The sequence below is a fragment of the Siphateles boraxobius genome, unplaced genomic scaffold, assembly GCF_051911475.1.
Source record: "Siphateles boraxobius isolate OS27281-9 unplaced genomic scaffold, OSU_SipBor_1 19, whole genome shotgun sequence".
In the NCBI taxonomy this organism is placed as follows: Eukaryota; Metazoa; Chordata; class Actinopteri; order Cypriniformes; family Leuciscidae; genus Siphateles; species Siphateles boraxobius.
In genome coordinates this window covers 20452395-20473760 of record NW_027508799.1, presented here as the reverse complement: position 1 = coordinate 20473760, position 21366 = coordinate 20452395, and the positions used below count along the sequence as shown (strand labels likewise).

Genomic DNA, 21366 nt, shown 5'->3' with positions numbered 1-21366 from the left:
CTAGAGGGACCTCAAAGATATATTTTTTTCTGCAATCATACTACTGGAGTAGTGAAAAACAGATTTTCCTTAAGGTGTGCCTTTAGCCCTGTTGTACCCTATAATGATAAAAACTCTGTTTGGGTGTATTTTTTTATTGATTTTATCGCATGCTATTATTTATTTTAACTAATTTGTGCTTTCATTTTGCCTGTAAACCTTTCAGTTTTATATATGATATTTATTAATTTTTTTTCTATTTTAGAGCTGGGTTTCCTTTGAAAATATAATAGATTCACATTATATTCCTTGCCTGAGTCTCACTTTCTATATTAAAAGTCATTTTAGATCATAGTAAATTCATTAGTATTAACTGCTAGTCTCTGAATAAATGTAACATCATACATGCTGTTTCCATTTGCCTGAGCTTGACAAACTAATAACTTTAAAGAGTAATTTCGTCGTCAAAGTTGAATATGTAACCTCCACTAAGGCTATAAATGAAGACTAATGACGAGATTTAGAGAGGTAGTAGACCCATCTCAGAAGCTCATGGTGGCTCAGTATTGTGACTTTGCCACTATTTGAACACACATTTTCTCACTTTCAGGTGCTGGCCTTTTTAGACAAGGTAATAATTTGTCATACAGAAAAGTCTGCTTGTATTCACTTCATATTTGTTGATAAATGCAAACCCTAACAGTCTAACGTTTTGCTTCAAATCAGCTGCTACTAACGGGTAACCATAAATTGATCCAAATGGCAAAATTCTGATCACTGGTTAATTTGTATGGCTTTGTGGTTTACCTTTCAGTGTTTGCAAAGAGCTGGTGTGGATTTTGGCTTCTTAATTCTTTCTTCTTATTGGATATAATAGGAAACACTGATTGTAGATTTTTATGAATGCAAAAAGAAGACTATTGGGATGTTGGTAATATTGTATTTGGGTTATTTCCGTGTCCTTTAACTGTTGTTTTCTCCCACAGACGGAGGAGAAGGCTCACTCTGAGGTAAGAATATCTTGTTTCCTAGTTATATTTGTGATTTTGGTAATATGTAAAAGCAATAAAAAGTCAAACAGTGATACACTTTCACAAAGTCCAAAATCAGTTGGGTCTTTGAAACGGACAACCACACCAATACATTTACCAACGACACACATATTTCAAAAATGAAAATTTAACGCTATGTTGCATTATTTTATGAGATACTCTTATGGTATCAATATCTGTAATTCACTTGTATTCACTGGCTCACATTTGGCACTCTTTATTTGGACTCTTGTTCGTTTGATCACTGTTTTTCCTTTGATTTCACTTTATTTTGTGTTTGTGTGCCAATGATATTCTCTCTCTTGTTGACTCCAAGACTGCAGACTTCTATATATGATGTGTCATGTAATGCTTAACATCTAACGAACGGCTAAACTTTTCGTGTAACTACTAAAAACAAATGTATTCCTGTCTCATGGTTATGGCTGCATTTTGTACGAACATGCAACATGGAGTTAATTGTACTTTTCTTTTCTCAATCAAGGGCCAAACCGTCCAAAATACAACGGTAATTTCCCATTTTACATACTCTCCTCTTCTGGTATAATACAAGAGAAAGCACTTCAAAGTCTCACATGCCAGTGTGCTTACCTGAGGCCACTGATTGATATCTAGGTTATTTTGTTACTGTTAGGCAAAGAAAATGAAAGCAGTTTATTCTCCATTTTTTGAGTGCACAGCTCATTGAGGTTTGTAATTAGAAACCACTTCTTTTCCTACAGCAAATCAGAAAACTGCGAAGAGAGCTGGACGCTTCTCAGGAGAAAGTGGCAACCCTGACCTCTCAGCTGGCAGCCAACGTGAGTTGGATGCTAAAACAAAGAAAGGCATCAAAATACATCTCATCAATTGTTTTAAATTTAGTACACATAATAATGTGAAATTAAGAGGAATTCCAAGGTCCAAGAAGTTTTAATAATCTTTATTTTGAAATAATAGATTTTATAATGCAAGGAATATAATATAATAATTATTCTATCATATTAAAATTATATAAGAATAGCTTTTAAAATGCACAGGAGTGGCTTCTAAAATATAAACTGTTAACTGTCAGCATGTTTGGGAACTTGCATTGAAAGCATGTCAAAATCCCAGATTCTGAGGTATTCTGTGATATTCTGAGGAGAAGTGTCCCTTTAGTTTGTGTCCCTGTGTTGTCAAACTAGGGCACATTGTTTCACAGTGTCACATTAGATTTCTGTGTGAAGGCAGTGCAGGAAGAGAGCAGAGTTTGGACCGGGCTGAGCTCTATTCACTTTCCTGTCCCAGGAGTGATGAGGGCAGGTGTGATGAAGGGCTTTGCTCTCTGACAGTTTAGTGAGAAGTGTGACAGAGCATGAGACAGTTCCTGTCTCTTCACTCGACCTCCTCTGTGATTTGTGTTTGACAGGATTCGTGTATGGGAGAACGCCTGCAAACTAAATCTATTCAAGTCGTACAATACTTGAGTGGATTGAAATGTTCGCTCTCAAGCCGGGTGTTTTTGATTTTCTCAGTGTCAGAAAAACTTTTGAAAGTTGGTGTTCAGGGATGAAAGAGAGCATCTTTGTTTCTGTTGAATTCTGATGCCCCACAGCAACACAGAAACTACATGATATGAAGATTAAATTGTACTTCCTGAAATATTTCCTGATATCTGGACCCAAAACATATTTGGACACTTACGGCAAATGTCTAAATCCTATTACATTAGTTATCAAACCAGTATCACAATGTCAAACCAAGTGGCATTTTTTTTTTCAAATTAGCACAAGCATTAAAAAAAATAAAAGTTTTGACACCAGTCTGAACTTACAATTACAATCATAAAGTCTATAATTTTCATTTAAGTGTAGGTTAAGTATCCAAATCAGGGTATGAACTCTCAAAGTTTCTCTTGTTCTTCCATTCAAAACTTCCTGCCCACCCATTGGTTAATCCTTCAGTATCATGTGCATTTGTATTAGAGTCTGTGTAGTTTTGCATTAGGGTGTGAGAGAGCTTAAGGATGGCTGTGGCTAACAAGGGGACTGCTTTTGCTAGTTCACTGTTTTGGCCACAGCTGAACCATTATCCAGGTAAAGAAAGGTCAAAGAGACAAGACCATTTTGCACAGATATTGTCATTACAGCAGCAAAACATCTGGATTTCATCACAAACACACCAGGTAAGGTGATAACACGAGATGTAGCTTTATATATGTGGTTGCTTTATGTTGCTTAAACAGCTAATATGTAGCCTTCATTTGTATGCATATCATAGTTTAAAATAATTGTAATGTCAAAATGTCCACCTTGAGGTTTTAATAGATGAGAGTTTGCTTGATGGGATTCATGTTTCAGGCTCCTTTGTCGAAGATTTGTGGAAATGCTGCCTGTTTCAGGTGTGCTTGACTTAGCTGAGGGACTCAGTGTGGAAGGATTGTTGAAGGAATATAAATGGATGGACAAACAGGTCAGGGCAGGGCATGTCGTGAAAGTGTGTTTTTAGAGGCACTCTCCCATTAGAGTCACTCAAGCATTTGGCATTGTGCCTCTCAGTATTCGCTTGGCTTCACTTCCTGGCAGGCATTTTAAATAGTATATACCAAGAACATTTTGAATACACCTATTTTATAAAACATAGTGATTTTATAAATTAAAATGTTTTTATTTTATTTACAACTATACAGTTGGACTACAGCTATCTAGCTTAGGTCCTCGATCGGGTTGTTGGTCAGTTACAACAAATGATGTCCACAAATAATCTATTAGAACAGTTTCAGTCTGGATTTAGATCAGGACACAGCACCGAGACCGCTCTTGTCTGGGTCACAAATGACTTTCTCACTTCTACTGACACGGGTGTTTGTACAGTAGCATTTTAGTTTTTTTAGACATTAGTGCTGCTTTTTGACAAAGTATGTCGTACCATCCTTCTTGAAAGGATGTGTGGGTGGTTAGGCATCTCTGGCGATGTGTTTGAGTGGTTAAAATCTTATTTCACCGATCATTTCCAGTATGTATGTTTGGTGAAATTCATCAGGGTGTCCCTCAGGGGTCAGTGTTAGTGCCCATGCATTCTATCATCTTATCTATTACCAGTGTGGATCCAAGACAACTTTCTCAATTAGTCAAAAACTGAAATGCTGCTTGGTGTATGCCAACAGCTCTGCATAAATTGAATAATTTCAATATGTTAACTGACTGCCATTTAGTCTCCATTGCTTCAAGTGTGCAACCTTGGTGGGAGTTTTTTTCTTTCTTTCTTTTTTTTTTTGATGCGCAGTTCACATTCGATGCCCATATCAAAATGGTCTCGAAAACTTCTTTTTTACAACTCAGAGATATTGCCTGACTTAGACCTTCTCTTTCCTTGCCTGATGCGGAAAGGCTTAATCATGCCTTTATTATGGCTAGGCTTGATTATTGTAATGTACTTTAGTCTGGTCTCCCTGATAAATCTATTAAGAAACTGCAATATGTTCAGAATTCAGCCACCCAGCTCCTGACTCATACAACTTTCCGCCAGCATGTTTCCCTTTTACTTTATAAATTACATTGGCTTCCCATACAGGCATGTACCAATTTTAACCTTGTCACTCCTTATTCACCAACCCTTTTTCTACTCTCTTCTGGTTCTTGTACTATTCAGCAGCCCTCATTGAAGACTATGGGTGACGAGCATTCTCTGTTTCAGCTCCACAGTTGTGAAATGCTCTACGTTTAGTGAAAAGAAATTCCCCAAAACTGGACTGTTCTAAGAAGTCTCTAAAGACTCATCTTTTCAAATCTTTTTTTTTATTGTTTGTATTCTTTTTTTTTTGTATTACTGTCTTTTATTAGTATTACTCTGTCATAGTACTTTGAGTTTTAGAAAAGCATTATAAATAAATAAAATAAAATAAATATATATTTTTTAACTTTATTTTATTTTATTATTTCTAGGTTTATGCCAGCTCTGACTATTGTATGTATTTTTTGTTTTTTGTTCTGTTCTGTCCCCTTAGTTTTTAAAAACACTATGAGTCAAAGGTCAGATGTTAAACTGGGTAATTTCTATTGCCAAAAGATGTTTTGGATGTATTAAATGTATAAAATATATTTTTTAAATATATATATATTCATTCACAGACTTTAGAAGTCTTTTCAGTGTAGCTGAGGTCAGGAGAGACGGCTCTTCCACCAGAGCCCTGGGCCTTATGTTCAGACAAGCCTTAGACATTGTGTTTCCTTTGAACTCCTTCTCAGTAGTTTAAACCTGAAACATGCTTCAAAGCCCTTGGTGACTGTTGAGGAGTTCACAGCACTGTTTAGCTTGCCTGTGCAGTATAGATCAGAGTTTCCCAGGAGGAATCCTCCAGAGGCTCAGACTGGGTGGATACAAAGATAGTTGTACAAATCAGAGTTTTTCCTGCTCAGATGCCCTGAGTGTGCTAAGTTTTATGCACAGAAGGATAAACTTCATAGATCTGAAAATCTATACTGTGGGTCTCCCCGTGTACTTATATTTGTTTTACACCCACTGCATTCACATTATTGGCCTCATCGGTTGGTGTTGCTGAAAGCAAAGCAGGTTTTGTGTTGTATGAAAAACAAGCGTCAGCAAGGATGCATTAAATTGAACAAAAGTGACACTTAAAGACGTTTGTGATGTCACAAAATATTTCTATTTAAAATCAATTCTGTTCTTTTGAACCTTTTATTAATCAAAGAACACTAAAAAAATGTATGACGTTTACCCAAAAATATCAAGCAGCACAACAGTTTTCAACATTGATAATAATAAGAAGAGCATTTTCTTGATCATCAAATAAGAATATTAGAATGATTTCTGAAGGATCATGTGACACTGAAGACTGTAATGATGCAGAGAATTCAGATTTGCATCACAAGAATAAATTATATTTTAAAATATATTACAATAGAAAACTGTCATTTAAATATATATAATATATAGCAATATTACTGTTTTTACCATATTTGATCAAATAAATGCAACCTTAGTGAATATAAAATAATAATTTTATTTAAAATACATTAACAAATCTTACTGACCCCCAAACTTTTGAACGTTAGCATACACACTATTAGCATAACTATTATTTATCCATGTCTCTCTAGGTGTTCAGCGACTGAACTTTGATAGCCTTGAACCCAGAGAAGTTTCATTTTGCGACTCTTTCCCTGTGGATTTGGTAAAGTATCTTATTAGTACTCTGTGTTGAAATCTGCGTGTGTGTTTTGACAGGCACACCTGGTGGCTGCGTTCGAGAAGAGTCTGACGAACATGACCTGTCGCCTGCAGAGTCTAACAATGACAGCGGAGCAAAAGGTAGGAAAGGACATACACACACAAATGTGAACAATAACTTCAATATTTGAATGTTTTCCGTGTTTGTTGAGACTTACTAGCAGATATTCTACCAATCAAGAAATATTTGTACCGTTTTCTAGGGGGGACTGAGCAGCCTAAGCAATTCCATCGATCAATAACCATCCAGTCATCATGTAAATGTAACCTTCAGGTTAAAATGTGAAACTGCTCCCTTAATTTGCACAAAGCACCATGATCAACTTAATGAGTTCCTGCCTCTGTTAATCTCTCTTGAATAAACCATCAGAGATTACAGAGGGACGTCTTTGTTAAGATGGGACAATTTCAATTGAACTGTGGATCGACAGAGAGACTGTATTGCGATGGAATAGGGGGCTGCAACACATGCTCGGTTCCTCGGATCAGCGGGGCGCTTATCTCCACATGTGCTTTTTAGGCAGGAAACATCTGACAGAGGAATAAGACAGCTGGTGGTACGAGAGGGAGTTTGTGCTTTGCCTACAAAAGAGTTTGTGTAGGGTCAAAAACCCGAAAGTGCCATGTGGCTCACTTCCTTTCGAGCAATTCAGAAGTAATGCTGATTTGATATTTTAATTAGCAATGCTTGCTAGCATCACAATTATTATTGTGCACATTTAGGGTTTGGGATTTAAACAAACCTCTGACCATAAGTGTTCAACTTCAGTGTGCAACTCTCCCTGCATCATTTGAGCAACAGACATTAATCATAATCGTGTGGCTTGTTGGGGGAGGTGTGCTTTTACTTTTCTAAGCGGTATGGGGGAAGTCAGGTGTGTTTATACTCAATGTGACTGTGTGTGTTTTAGGAGTCTGAGCTGGCGGAGTTGAGAGAGACCATTGAAGCATTGAAAACTCAGAACACAGATGCTCAGACCGCCATTCAAGTGGCCCTCAACGGCCCTGATCATGTTCATAAAGGTGCTGCTTGTGTAGCTACTTCAAAGTCTTTCTGTTTTGCAATTAATAAAGGAATATTTCAGGTTCAAGTTAAGGTGCAGTCACCTTTACCGTTGCAATCCATTCATTTTAGTGAGAATCCTTCTTAGGAAGATTCCCCCACACAGATTTCGCAATGATATCAAGTTGGTCACACAGCAAATTCGATGTGTTGACTAACAAAACACTACTTGGTTTGAAAGTAACTTCTATGTGAGCTGTGCATCATACCTTTCACTACTGATGATAAATAATGAATCTTTTTTTGCCCACTAAATTTCATCGCAACTTTTGCTAATGTGACAGCACCTTTTAAACTCAATCGACAGCACTTGTGGTATAATCGATTTCCGCAAAATTGAATTCCAACTTGTCCCTCCTTTTGTTTTTCTTTTTTTTAAACATGATTTAAGTATGAAAAAAAAACACTTACTAACATTTTCTGTGTAAAGGTATAAGTATAAGGTAAAGGCCATTTTACTTAATTCCCATGACGTCGTAACACCTAAAGCCCTAAAACAACCATAAAAATAACAATTTAAACAACTAAATAATAAATAATACACACATTTATTCTTCGGTTAAAACTAAAATGTTCTGCTTTTAAAATTAGCCCTATTCACTTCCATTGTAAGTTCCACTGTAACTAACGAATGTTTGTTATGTGCGCGTGTGTGTGTGTGTGTGTGTGTATGTGTATGTGTGTGTGTATGTGGCAGACCTGAGGATCCGTCGACAGCACTCGTCAGAAAGTATGTCCAGTATTAACAGTGCAGCCAGCCATTCCAGTATGGGTAGCGCTAAAGACGCAGACGACAAGAAGAAAAAGAAGAAAAGCTGGGTGAGTCGTTGCACAAGTCTTCAGCATCACAGGCTTGTCCGCTTGTAGAATGATGACTACAACTGTGTTGAAAGAGCACAGCATTTGAAAAAAAAGTTAGAGCAAGGAGTATATATATATATATATATATATATGAAATATTTGAATCACTGCATTAGATGACAAAATATAAAAAATTGACGGCTGCAGTCAATGTTGAAAGAGCTTATAGAGGCGAGAACAGTCTGTAATTGCCGTACCGAACCAAGCTCAAGTGGAAATATAATTCCTTACCGTTCTTAGAACTGTTCGGCTTGACGGTTACATAAATGGGTGCATAAATGGCTTCATCTTACATCTTACAGTTTTATGTTTAGTATATTACAAATTCATTATATTTTACATTTGCATTTGGCTGACGCTTTTATTCAAAGCGACAATGTAATGAACATTTTCAATGTACATATTTACATTTTATTAGATCTTGCTTTCCCTGGGAATCGAACTCATGACCTTTACATTCTTACCATATAGATATTAATGCCTTCTCCTTATTAAGCAACTGTGAAACATTGACTAACATTGTAAGAGGAAAGAAAGGTGTGTCTTTAGAGTATTCTATCCACCTTATTCCTGACGAGCTTACTGCGTTTTGAATTATGGGTGGCACTTCCGGTTTGGGGAACTCCCATTCAAAAAGACTGAAACGAATCATTTCAAATCATAAGGTTGCCCTACAAATAAAGCTGATCCGTCAGTTTGACTCAATGAGCTATCAGTTTTCTTTCATGTTTTATCTAAGAATAACATCAGAATAACGTAACACTAGGTATTTTAACGTGACATGTTATAACAAGAATATCTATAGTAGGAGCTCTGCATTCTTTTCCTCATGATTATTTTCTTTTTTACTTTTGAATTTCGCTGTAATAGTATGATAAAGGTCAACATATACTGCACATTTGTGGTCTGTTCTCCCGATTTAATTTACGATGTAGCCTATACCAATTCACTGGAATACTCCCCAAATCCTGCACGTCTCTTTCCAGGTTTGGTTTCACAGGTAAATTTACAATTTATTATCTGTCAAAATGACTGAAATCACTTTAAAATAGTATCACGCAATGCTGAAGTAAAACATTTTTTTATTATTAAGGCAACGTTAATACAGATTACCGCCGATGTTGCTGTGTAAAGATACTTTTTCATAGATTATTCATGGTCTGTTGAAAGTAACGTTACCTTGTTTACGCTTTTACACTTTGAAAATGTCCTTTTAATGTTCAATGGTTGAAGGGTAAGTAGAATAATGTAATGTCATCGTACACGGTTTAAAAATATATTATTGCGTCCAGAGCTAGTCTTTCACTGATTGTTTACAGCTTAACGGAAGTTACACCCATAATTTGCGCAAAGCGTCATGGGGCGCAGGAATACTGTGGATAAGGCTTTTTTTCAAATTCTTCTATGATAAAGGGATTTTTAGTTAGTCATCATTCTAGTAGTGGCATCCTCTCTAACTCAGTTTCCACTTTGGGAACATCAAGAACACGTAGCACAAACATGTCTGTCATTTCACCCCCTTCCGGCTGTCTCGCCCTCTCTCATGCCCTCTCTCACACTTTCTCTGTCTTTCACTTCCACACCACACCACCAGGGAAAGGATAGAGGACACAAGGTGACTATAACACCCCCTTCAAACTCTCCTGCATGCCCCAATTGAGGATCCAACATGCTTGTCCCATTTTTTCCCCTCAGTGGCCCCTCAAACCCCTAAACTTCCTCACCCTTCAGTTCTTGCCCTTTAAAAAACATATCTTTAAATCTTCTTTGAGGAATGCACTAATTAAGAACATCTTCTCGCTTAGGTTGCAGTCATTACCGGTGATGTATTTACGTCATTAAGATGCCTTTTTGCATGTTTTACTCCTAGTCAAGTCTTCTAATTCACTCGCTGCTATTTCGTCGTTTTATTATCTTCTAATGCTTGCGGGCTGTTGTTTATTCTCATTTAGGGTGTACATTAAGTCAAGAGCTAAACCGCTGTTTGAGAAATAACATTGGCATTATGTGCAGCAGTTAAGGAAACTTTTCCTCGAGCTGCCCTGGACTCTTGTAATGAGAGCAGAGCTCAAGCCGAGCTCATAAATACCAATCACCTCTTTTTTATGCGCCTATTAATTATTCATCAGCCCAATTTGAGGCAGTGTGGTCTCTGGATTCAGACAGTCTGGAAACGCTGCTCAAAGATGAAAGACAGTGAGAAAGCAAACAATACATTCATAGCAGGGCTCAACAATAAGCATGCATTGTGAGAGAGAGTTGCGGGACAGTTTTGTTTTGCCTTCTATTAAATATAATTTAATACACATATAAAATGAAAATGCTTAAGGAAAAATAAAAAAAAAATTCTGATATTATATTATATATATATATATATATATATTTATATATAAAAGCATATATAAAAATATTTAACGCAATTAATGCAGCATCCGTATTTTCTGCCATCCTTTGGCTAGCGTAACATTATATGATGCTTATATTCATGCAAAAGCTTTTAAACCATTCAACCACGACAAGAAAAAAGAGAACTTTGTGTTGTTTCTACATTAATTTGGAGATTAACTGAAATTATTACATTATAAAATTATAAATATTTGTTTTTAACTGCAATTAATCATGATTTATCACAGAAAAAATGTGTGATTAATCTAGTTCTTTTTAATCGATTGACAGCACTAATATATATATATATATATATATATATAATGTGTATACATTTTTGTAAAGAAAACAGAAAAAGTTTAATTGGATAGTCAAAGGAAGTTGAGGAAATAGAGTTCCAGTCAAATGCTGTTATGTGGAATTTTCTAGTTACATTCTGACAGACACAGCCTCCATTCAGATCTAATCTAATGAAATTAACAATGAATAAATGATGCTGCTGTTCCTGAATATTCTAGTCCAGCGGTGAACGTTTCAGTCAATAGTAACAGTAAGTGTGTTTTATCCATAGGTGGCTGATTCCATCCCCGCCCAGGTTAGTGTTTTCACGTCCCACATCACTGCGGCTGTTTGCCTCTGATAACCTCAAACACCCCCCCCCCCCCCCCACACCCCCCACACACACACACACACCCAGCAACTGCCCACCCACCCCCTCCCCTCCAAATCCTAGGTGTTTCCATATAAATATGTGCTTCCCCCAGTCCCACTGACTGCCAGTTCTGTATGTTTCTGCACAGTGAATTACACAAGCAGTCGGGTATTTACCCTCTCAAAATGTTACATTAACCTTTTTTTTTTTACCTTTATCATAAGCTGACTGAAAATCACCATGAGATGTTGTTTACCAGACTATTTGAATGTCTTACCTAATGATCTGTTAAACATTATATTATGCAATAATATTTGTTGAATGAATTTTTCAGGCTAGATTCAGAAATTGTGGCATGCATTTGGTTAGCACAGAAGATAATATGTGGGGGGTTTTCTTACAGTTGCGGAGCTCCTTTAAGCAGGCCTTCAGCAAGAAAAAGACCAACAAGACCCAATCATCTCACGAGGAGTTTGAAGAGATGACTGACTCATCCCTCCCTTCTTCACCCAAACTACAACACACCAACAGACAGACCAGCACCATCCAACCACTACTCTCATCACCGTCCACCACAGAGTGAGTACATACACACATACAGTACATGCATATACACCTCTATGAAATACAGTAGATGCTCAAACATGCACATATTTGTTATGTTTTAATGTAATTTGTTTCCATTTCAGTTAAACTCTTTTAATGGGCCATAACACATTCAACACATTTATTACCAGTAACTTCCACTTATGTTTCAGTGATTTTATTGCTTGTTTTGTTAAGATTTTTCTTTTTTGCACTCTTTCTTTTTTCGATAATCTTACTTATATTTCATCCTATCCCTTAATCATTATCTGTATTCTGTCCTTGTTCCTCAATTTCATGTGTCTTCAGAAAGTGTTTTTGTGATAGCAAGTCCTCCCCCATTTGGATGCCAAAGAAAAAGTCAAACGGTCATGTGGTCTACAAGCACAGATCTCGGTAACGGGCACAGTGTGGCATGCTGGGAAGGATTGAGAGTTTGCAGTGACTAAAAATCATTACAAAAGATCCCTTCCCCTATATTTCAGTTGCAAAACATTTCATGTGAGACTTGTATGACAAAAATATATTCAAATTAATTTGTAATGGGAGATGTACTAAAAAAAATTGAAATTTTATTAACAATAAAATAAAATAAGCAAAGATTTCAATATATGCTTACGGAAAAAAAAGTCAAACTCGTAAATAATCATTTAAGAATCAAATTAGAATTTACCAATTAGAGTTTTTGCATTAAAATATTACTTACCATATGTTGCTTTGACTTCAATAATATGCCTGTGCTTAAAGGCCCTTTCACACCAAGGATGATTGACTATAATGATAATGATGATGATAATGATAACTTACGTTTTAATAATCATTGTAATTCTATGAGAACAGAGAATTCTACACCACAACTATAACGATAACGACATAGAAGAACAATATTGTTGGAATCACTTTCATAACGATTTTTTACAGCTTATGAATGATAAAAACATTTACAGCTAATCAGAATCCATCCTGCTTTTAAAAGCTTGAGCATTTAAAGCAGCAGATGACCTAACTGCAGTGTGCTTGTCATAAACAGAACAATATTGTGCATTGGTTTGGATGCTAGTGAAGTTATCATTAATGTTATCATTATATCATTATAGTTATTGTACTTGGTTTGAACAAGCCTTAATAATGGACATGATGTATTCCCACTTCCTGTTTGTGTTGATCATGAGTGTTATCTCTAATGCCACATTCCATTCAGCTCGAAATGTTGGAATTTCCTACTTAGAATTTCTCTACGCAACAGAATTTCACTAAAAGTCTGACTTCTTACCATGCATAAATTCACAACTCCAGTTTCACCAAGGTGTGGCGAAGTATGTCAGTCTTACATGGTGGTACCCAGGGAGCTTTACAAAGTTAATGATGAACAATAGAATGCTACAAGAACAAATATCTCACATCCAACTTTGAATGGAATGCAGCAAACGCCACTCACAAATATAAAACACAAAGCCCAGTGTGTGAATTTGTGTGCATCAAAGTGTTTGTGCATATACATTTTCTGCCCACATCTAATTCTCCAGGTGTTTGTTGTGCATTAAACCCACCTGTGTTTTGTAGCTCTCTGTGATGTGTAACAGTGTTGTGACCGACCTCGTCCCTGTATGGTGTGTGTTTGTGCAGACTGTGTGAATGTACTGAGGCCGAGGCCGAGATTATCCTACAGCTGAAGAACGAACTGAGAGAGAAGGAGCTGAAGCTGACTGATATCAGACTGGAGGCGTTAAGCTCCGCCCACCACCTTGATCAGATACGAGAAGCCATGAATCGCATGCAGGTACACACACACACACACACACTCGCACACATATACATGCTGACTCACTGGGCCCTGCAACATTATACAATTGTCTTGTGAATTATAATCCAGTGTCTAAGTGCAATTCAGTGATCTATGTATTATATTAAAATATTATAGTATTATATTAAAATGTAATTTATTCTTGTGATGGCAAAGCTGAATCTTTAGCAGCAATTACTCCAGTATTCAGTGTCACATGATCCTTCAGTAATTATCATAATATGCAGGTTTGGTACTCAAGGCACATTTTTTATAACTATCAATATTGATAACAGGTGTGCTGTTTACCCTAAACTTTTGAACAATAGTGTATAAAAATGAGAAAATATATATTATATCAAAGTACTCTATTAGGACCCACACAGAACACTCATTGCAGAAGTTTAAAGAATCCCACAAAGTTGATTCGTTTAAAGAACTGTTTGCCAGCAAACACTTATGCTGCATACAAAAATTGGACTGAATCATTTAAAGTCTGAAACAAGGTGATTGAAGGACTAAGATCAAAGTAAATGTTGATAAAAGGGCCAAATTGCTCTAATTCCAAGATAAAACAACCAGACTGTGTTGTTCATACTCTTCAAGTATCTGTTTGAGCTTTTCCTTAACACTGGTTTGCTGAGCCTGGCACACAAGTCTAATCTAAAGATTAACAAAATCTTTAAACTACCTTCTCACAGTCATTAAAAGCCTTAGAAACAGTTTAAAAACTTAGACAACAAAGAGCAAGTCCTAATCTTCTTAGTATGTCACAAAAGCGTATTTCCGTTTTGAGGTGTGTGGGAAAGTTCCTTTTTTTCTAGTAACATAATAGTATGTGTAGACTGCATATATATGTCCAGTTAGGGAAATATAGTTTTATTGTAGCTATCATTGTAGTTTTGACATGACCTGTTTTTTATGTGCAGAATGAGATTGAGCTGCTGAAGGCTGAGAATGACAGACTCAAGTCAAGTGGCAACACCACACCTGCTGCCACTCCTGCTAAAACAGCCCGGCCACCTTCAGAAACCTCCAGCACGTCCTCCTCGTCCTCCCGCCAATCTCTGGGGCTGTCGCTGAACAACCTCAACATCACAGACACCATTATGTCAGGTCAGGCTTTGCTTCCTAATTTGAATGTGGAGTTATTTGGGTGTAACAATGTTTGTTTCCAGTATGCACCATCAAAAGGTTGCTTTAGCCATTGTTACCTTGTTTTTGGGTATTGTGAAGTAAGTAAGTGTAAGTCCAATATAACAACATATACTCAGGTTTGTTTGTATAGATCATTAACTGAAAAAAAAAATCCAGCTATATCGTTCCTCAGTTTAGTTATCGTTATAGTTGTGGTGTGGACTATTGTCTTAGAGTTTAAGGGCTCTATTTTAACGATCTAAGCACTTGGTCTAAAGCACAGGGCATAATTGCACTTAGGGTGTGTCCGAATCCACTTTTGTTAGTTAAACGACGTAAAAAATGGTCGGCGCGCACGATGCTTGGTCTAAAAGGGTTGTCCCTATTCTCTTAATGAGTAATGAGTGTAGTTTTTGGGAGTAACATGAAATAAACCAACAAACCAGAGTCTCATCTCCCATTCCCTTTAAAAGCTAGTTACCCTCGCGCCTTGGCGGATTGCTATTTACATGACAGAATATGCAAGCGGAAAGACTGAACGCACTCCAGAGCGCAAACGGATCTGCTCGTGCACGAGACCATCCATCTGCTCCATCCATCTGCTGCGCGTTCTTGTGTGTAATAAGCAGAGTGTACGTACACTGTGGACCCACCTATAGGCGCACATTACTAATGCGCTTTTTAAATAACAAAAAAAAATATTGCGCTTTAGACCAGGTTTTTGGTGGTCAATGGCGCAGTCTATTTCAGTTGCCTCAAAATAGCAAAGCGCCAACAATGCGCCTGAACACACCTCGTTTTCAGGACGCCCATGAGCGCATAAATAGGCGCAAATGCATTTGCTAACTAAACAACGTGGCACAGGACGTGAAAATCATATCTGCGTCGGACTGAAACTAGCAAAAAACACTGCATTGCGCCTAACAGATATGGCCCAATGAGAGTTTGAGAACAGGCATTTAGACCTGCAATTTCTCGTGACAAATGCATCCAAATCACAACTCAACTATCACAACTACCAAAATATCCAAACCTTTATGGTATCCTGGTATTGATTATTTTTATGGCTCAATGTTTTGATGATGCATGGATAAACAATGTTAAATTGGTGTTTCCTTGTGAGACTTGGTGCTATTTGGGATATGAGGTCACAATTAAAACCATTTCAAGCAAACTTGATATGTATTATCATCTCCCCGACAGTGTCCGGGTAGATATTTTTCAATTGGATGATTTTGTTTTCCACCAGTGTGCTCAGCTCATGGACTGCAGTGTAGATTTGCATACGTCTGTATTATTGATGATTCTGGTGTGGCGTTAATGAAAACTCTGGCATGGGAAAGACTATTTCACAGCTGTGCGGGAAGAGAAAGAACGCAGCGAAGAGTGACATGGCCTCTTTTCTGTAAGGGAGGATTTGAACGGTGTGTCTGTAGCCACGTTTTGGGGTGGGATGGCGTGGACTCGCTTGCTCTCCGGCTAATTAAAAGTAGCGACTTCCTTCTCTCTCAGGACTTTGGGGCTGCTTAATTGATGGAGAGATGTGTGGAGGAGCACTAGAGCGTGGTGGAAGGGACGTTATCACTCCTCTGCAGAACCTCGTGCAGGATGAATACAAAGCTTCTCCCTTCTGCCCATTCACCAAGCTCCTCATACAAGGCCCATCAAAGCCGCACTCCTACAATAACAGCCTTCTTCCTTTATTTAAATCCCTGTTAAAACCAAACAGCTCAGCCCCGCAGACAACAAAGCTTAAAATGGTCGGTTTAACTACAGTCAAAGCTACACTTTAGTGTCTCCACTTGTCGAATTTGTCAGCGCTGAAAAGGTTCTTCTCCCCCAGATTCAATGACTCATTTGGCGATAAGTCTTTTGAGTTGTTCAGGCTTTTGTATTCCAGTGAGTTTGAAATTCGTGTTTGTGTGCACAGATATTCTGCTGGATGATGGCTATGAGGGCAACCTACGCAAAGAGGGCAGGAGTGTCCGTATAGTGGTCATGATCAAGAGCGACTTCAACAAGACCAAGGTATAGAGTGATCTTAACTATCCTGTTTTAATTTCAGAAGCTGTTTTGAAATAAAACTACTAATAAACATTACCTTACGAGCATCATTTCATATACTCTCGTCATCTAAGGCTATGCAGAAGAAGGTGTATCTGATTGGCTCCATTGGTGTCAGTGGAAAAACCAAGTGGGACGTGTTGGATGGTGTAATACGACGCTTGTTTAAGGTGCCAGTTTAGCCTTTTGCAAATATATTTCAGTTCCAATATTTCAGATCTAACAGATGAATTTTCTTGCGTTAAGGAGTATGTGTTCCGTGTGGACCCGTTGACCAGTCTGGGCCTGAATTCGGATAGTATAGTGTGCTACAGGATGGGGGATGTGGTCCGATCTCATGCTTCTGAGGTGCCTGAACTGTTGCCCTGTGGATATCTGGTGGGCGACAACAACGTCATCACAGTCAGCCTCAAAGGTGAGGAACCTCAAAAGATTATTTTAGGGTCCTCAAAAGAGGTCAAATGTGCAGCAAAGATTTGAAGTAAGTCAAATGTCTTTCTGTTTATGTACTGTAGGTGTGAAGGAGGGTAGTATTGATGACTTGGTGTTTGATACATTGATCCCTAAACCCATCATTCAACGCTATTTGAACCTGCTGATGGAGCACCGTAGAATAATTTTGTCCGGTCCGAGTGGAACTGGCAAATCCTACCTAGCCACTAAACTGGCTTACTTCATCATCTCCAAGACTGGTCGAGAGGTAACCGACACTAACTTGGCGAGCTTCAACGTGGACCAGAAATCCAGCAAGGTATGTATTTCCATTCTGGGAAGCATTCATTTTAAATGGTTCCTATTATGCCCGTTTACAAAGTCTTGATTTTGTTTTGGGAGTGTACTAGAATAGGTTTTCATGCTTGATTGGTCAATAAACGAATGAGTTTTCAAATATTTTACATTACTGCAGCTCCTCTCTTCCCAGTGTGACTCAAATGCCAACTGTGTGACTTCTGAAATACAAAATATGCTCTGATTGGTCAGCTGGCCCAGTATGTTGTGATTGGCGAACTGCTTAGAGCGTGTTACGGAAATGTCATTCCCCTTTCCATAATGGTAAAATGGTAATTGCTATTGGTAATTCTCTCTGGAGAAGTTTTTGTGTGTATTCGGCATTGTACTCACTTAGGTTCTGGAAGCTGTCCTCTGTAAAATGTGCATTACAGATAAAATAATAAATTTTAACCACTGTTTTCTAAGTTTGTCCTCCTTAGAAAGGCAAATCAACCGGGGTGGGAAAAAAAAAAGTTGTCAGATGTGTAATACATATGTGCTTTGTGTTTGCTCAAACCAGGATCTTCGACAGTACCTCTCTAGCCTGGCCGAGCAGTGCAACACAGAGGAGTGTGAGATCGAGCTCCCCACCGTAGTTATTCTGGATAACCTCCATCATATTGGCTCCCTCAGTGACATCTTCAATGGATTCCTCAACTGCAAATACCACAAATGGTGATGATTCCTATGGTTACCCCAAACTTTTTAATATATTTATTTAGCTTTTAAGCAATAAAATACAAGAGATCATCAATATTGTAAATATACACTACCCAAATGTTGTTGTTTTTTAAGAAATTAATACTTTTGGTCAGCAAGGACACATTAAATTGATCAAAAGTGAAAGTAAAGACATTTATAATGTTACAAAATATTTCTATTTTGAAAAAATGCTGTTCCTTTTAATTTTTGTTCAACAAAGAATCTGATTTCAACTGTTGTCAGCATTGATAATAAGAAGAAATGTTTCTTGAGTACCAAATCAGCCTTTTAGAATGATATCTGAAGGATCACAATATTTCACAATATTTAATATGTAAATAATATGTATTTGAGCTGTATTGACCAATCAGCATTTCTTACTGGAACTGTTTATTTTATACCACAGTTCGACACCAATTATAGTGGATGTCCCTTGTGTATCTGAAACTGAGCAGATGAATTGCATCTAATTATGTGCATCTGTCCCTTCCACAGCCCGTATGTCATAGGAACTATGAACCAAGGTGTGTCCTCATCTCCAAACTTGGAGTTGCATCACAACTTCAGGTACTGTGTTCAGTGTCAATGTAGCAGATGGTTTTGAACAAGACACACAGCATCTCATGATTGTTATTCTAGCTTCTCTCCACATGGGGGCCATAAGTGATCATATTTTATATTTGTCACTTTCACACATACATACATACAGTACAAAAACATAAACACACACTGATCTTACCAGTCATGTTCTCAGTGTAATATCAGACCATCAACCCCTCAGGTGGGTGCTGTGTGCCAACCACACTGAGCCGGTGAAGGGCTTCCTGGGCCGCTTCCTGAAAAGAAAATTGATTGAAACTGAGATTGATAAGAACATGCGCAGCAACGACCTCATCAAAATAATCGACTGGATCCCCAAAACCTGGCAACACATCAATTCTTTCTTAGAGGCTCACAGCTCCTCAGACGTCACTATCGGTAATAAGCACAACAAAAAAGCCAATTAACATATTTGATTTGGTTATTTTGCCGAGAGATGTTAAATCATGTTGCTTCCAGGTCCTCGGCTGTTCCTGTCCTGTCCAATGGATGCGGACGGCTCACGTGTGTGGTTTACTGACCTGTGGAACTATTCTCTAGTGCCATATCTACTAGAAGCAGTACGAGAAGGACTGCAGGTACACATTTAACCACACACACTCATGTATTATGGGTATTTCTTACAATGTATACCTAAAAGCATTTTTTTGTTTATCACTCCAGCTGTATGGTAAGAGGGCGGCATGGGAGGACCCTTCCAAATGGGTGATTGACACCTACCCTTGGAGCTCGGCCTCCCTGCAGCATGAAGGCCAGGCTCTGCTGCAGCTGCGGCCCGAGGACGTGGGCTATGATGGCTACACTTCCTCTAAAGATGGAGCCGCCTCCAAACAAGTATCTCAGAGTGACACAGAGGGAGACCCACTGGTAAAGATAGCTTCATAAAACACAGTTCATTTAGATATGCACTACCGCTCAAAAGTTTGGGGTCGGATCAAACATACAGTAATATTACTATTCTAACATCATTTAATAATTCATTCCTGTTTTGGCAAAGCTACATTTTCAGCAGCCATTACTCAAAGTCTGCAATGTCACATGATCCTTCAGAACTTATTTAAAAAAAAAAAAAATTGTGGAAACTATGATACTTTTTCCCCCCCAGAATTCTTTGATAATAGAAAGTTCATAAGAACAGCATTTATTTGAAATGTAAATCTTTTGACTGGTTATAAATATAAAGTCTTTACTGTCACTTTTGTTCAATTTAATGCATCCTTGCTGAATAAACGTTTTTTTTTTTAAACATACTCCAAACTTTTGAATGGTATTGTATACTGTAAGTTACTGTATAAGAGCCTAAGAACTACAGTAATAAATCACTAGTCATGCAAAATAACTAGCTTTTTTTCTAGACTAGGAACTGCCCAAGAGCAGCAAGGTGAAACATGGGCAATATTTGAGTTGGGGAAAATGAATGCCGATTTTTCAGGTTACCATTTATATGTGTATTTGTAAGGATAGCTGACATGTATCCATATGTATACACATTCAAAAAGGAGACCTGAAAAATTCTGCACAGAAATGATAAAGTTCACAGTGCTATCTAGATCAAATGCTCACATATATTACCAAAATGTCCTTGAATAATAAAGACTTAGTAAACAAACAAGCGGTGGCTCAGATAACCTGTCTGGTAGTGATAAGTGTGTGTGTGTGTGTGTGTGTGTGTGTGTGGGATGGGGGGGGGTTGTGATGGTTGCGTGTGTGCGTGCGTGTGGATTCAGGTGTAACCTACGGTGTGGGGACAAAGATGGCAATATCCAAAATCCTTGTCCTTGTGGGGAAATGTTTTGGTCCCCATGAGGAAACAAGCTTATAAATCATACAGAATGAGGTTTTTTTTGAAAATTTTAAAATGCAGAAAGTTTTGTGTGATGGGTTTAGGGGTAGGAGTAGTGTAAGGGGACAGAATATACAGTTTGTACAGTATAAAAACCATTACGTCTATAAAGAGTCCCCACAAAGATAGTAACCCAGACGTGTGTGACAAAAAGAATTAAAACAAAACAGCCCTCTCCCACCCTCATGTGGACATAACTGTAATGTAAGAGTCTGAATGAGCAATACGTAATAAACGTCCTCTAGGTGGCAGCACTTAGTACATGCAATGTGACCAACTGTATTCATGAATCAGGACACATGGGCAGAACAGAAGTCTTTGTAAATAATACACAAAACCATTCGTATATAACTTGTCGCATTCATTTCTGCTGAGAATGTCTTTAGGAACACTTATACGCAGAAATGTGTTCTGTTCGTATTTCACAAGGCCCAATCTCAAAAAGACATTTTACAAATATGTATTAGTGATAATTTCATTGTCATAATATTATAATAATGACTGTGCCTCCCTGAGGTCAAAAGCCAAAAGGCTTTTAAACAAATGCACAATTATTGCACTGTCTCATCTTGCTGTCTCCTCTCATTTCTTTTTTTTTCTGAGAACAGACGTTCAGAGATTATAAGGTGACAGAACTGCTGTTGTTTGTTTAAATATCAGTGATTAGTTTGATCTAGT

The 21366-nt window shown here is 37.7% G+C and overlaps 1 protein-coding gene across 18 annotated transcripts in view; it reads left to right on the top strand.

The window, feature by feature from the left end:
- nav3 (neuron navigator 3) overlaps positions 1–21366 on the top strand; it is a 330354-nt gene that overhangs the window by 304789 nt on the left and 4199 nt on the right. For 8 of the 18 annotated variants that reach the window (XM_077234163.1, XM_077234165.1, XM_077234162.1 and 5 more), the window contains 20 exons: positions 590–610; positions 966–989; positions 1516–1539; positions 1754–1831; positions 6240–6323; positions 7154–7265; positions 8003–8124; positions 11123–11146; positions 11607–11782; positions 13415–13568; positions 14501–14687; positions 16639–16736; positions 16847–16942; positions 17019–17187; positions 17288–17523; positions 18064–18218; positions 18741–18812; positions 19027–19223; positions 19305–19423; positions 19509–19712. In XM_077234163.1, coding sequence (XP_077090278.1) covers positions 590–610; positions 966–989; positions 1516–1539; positions 1754–1831; positions 6240–6323; positions 7154–7265; positions 8003–8124; positions 11123–11146; positions 11607–11782; positions 13415–13568; positions 14501–14687; positions 16639–16736; positions 16847–16942; positions 17019–17187; positions 17288–17523; positions 18064–18218; positions 18741–18812; positions 19027–19223; positions 19305–19423; positions 19509–19712 — 2352 coding nt within the window. Of the gene's footprint in view, positions 1–589; positions 611–965; positions 990–1515; positions 1540–1753; positions 1832–6239; positions 6324–7153; positions 7266–8002; positions 8125–11122; positions 11147–11606; positions 11783–12097; positions 12185–13414; positions 13569–14500; positions 14688–16638; positions 16737–16846; positions 16943–17018; positions 17188–17287; positions 17524–18063; positions 18219–18740; positions 18813–19026; positions 19224–19304; positions 19424–19508; positions 19713–21366 lie in introns of all 18 variants that reach the window. The other 10 variants (XM_077234164.1, XM_077234161.1, XM_077234158.1 and 7 more) reach the window with 4 other exon arrangements.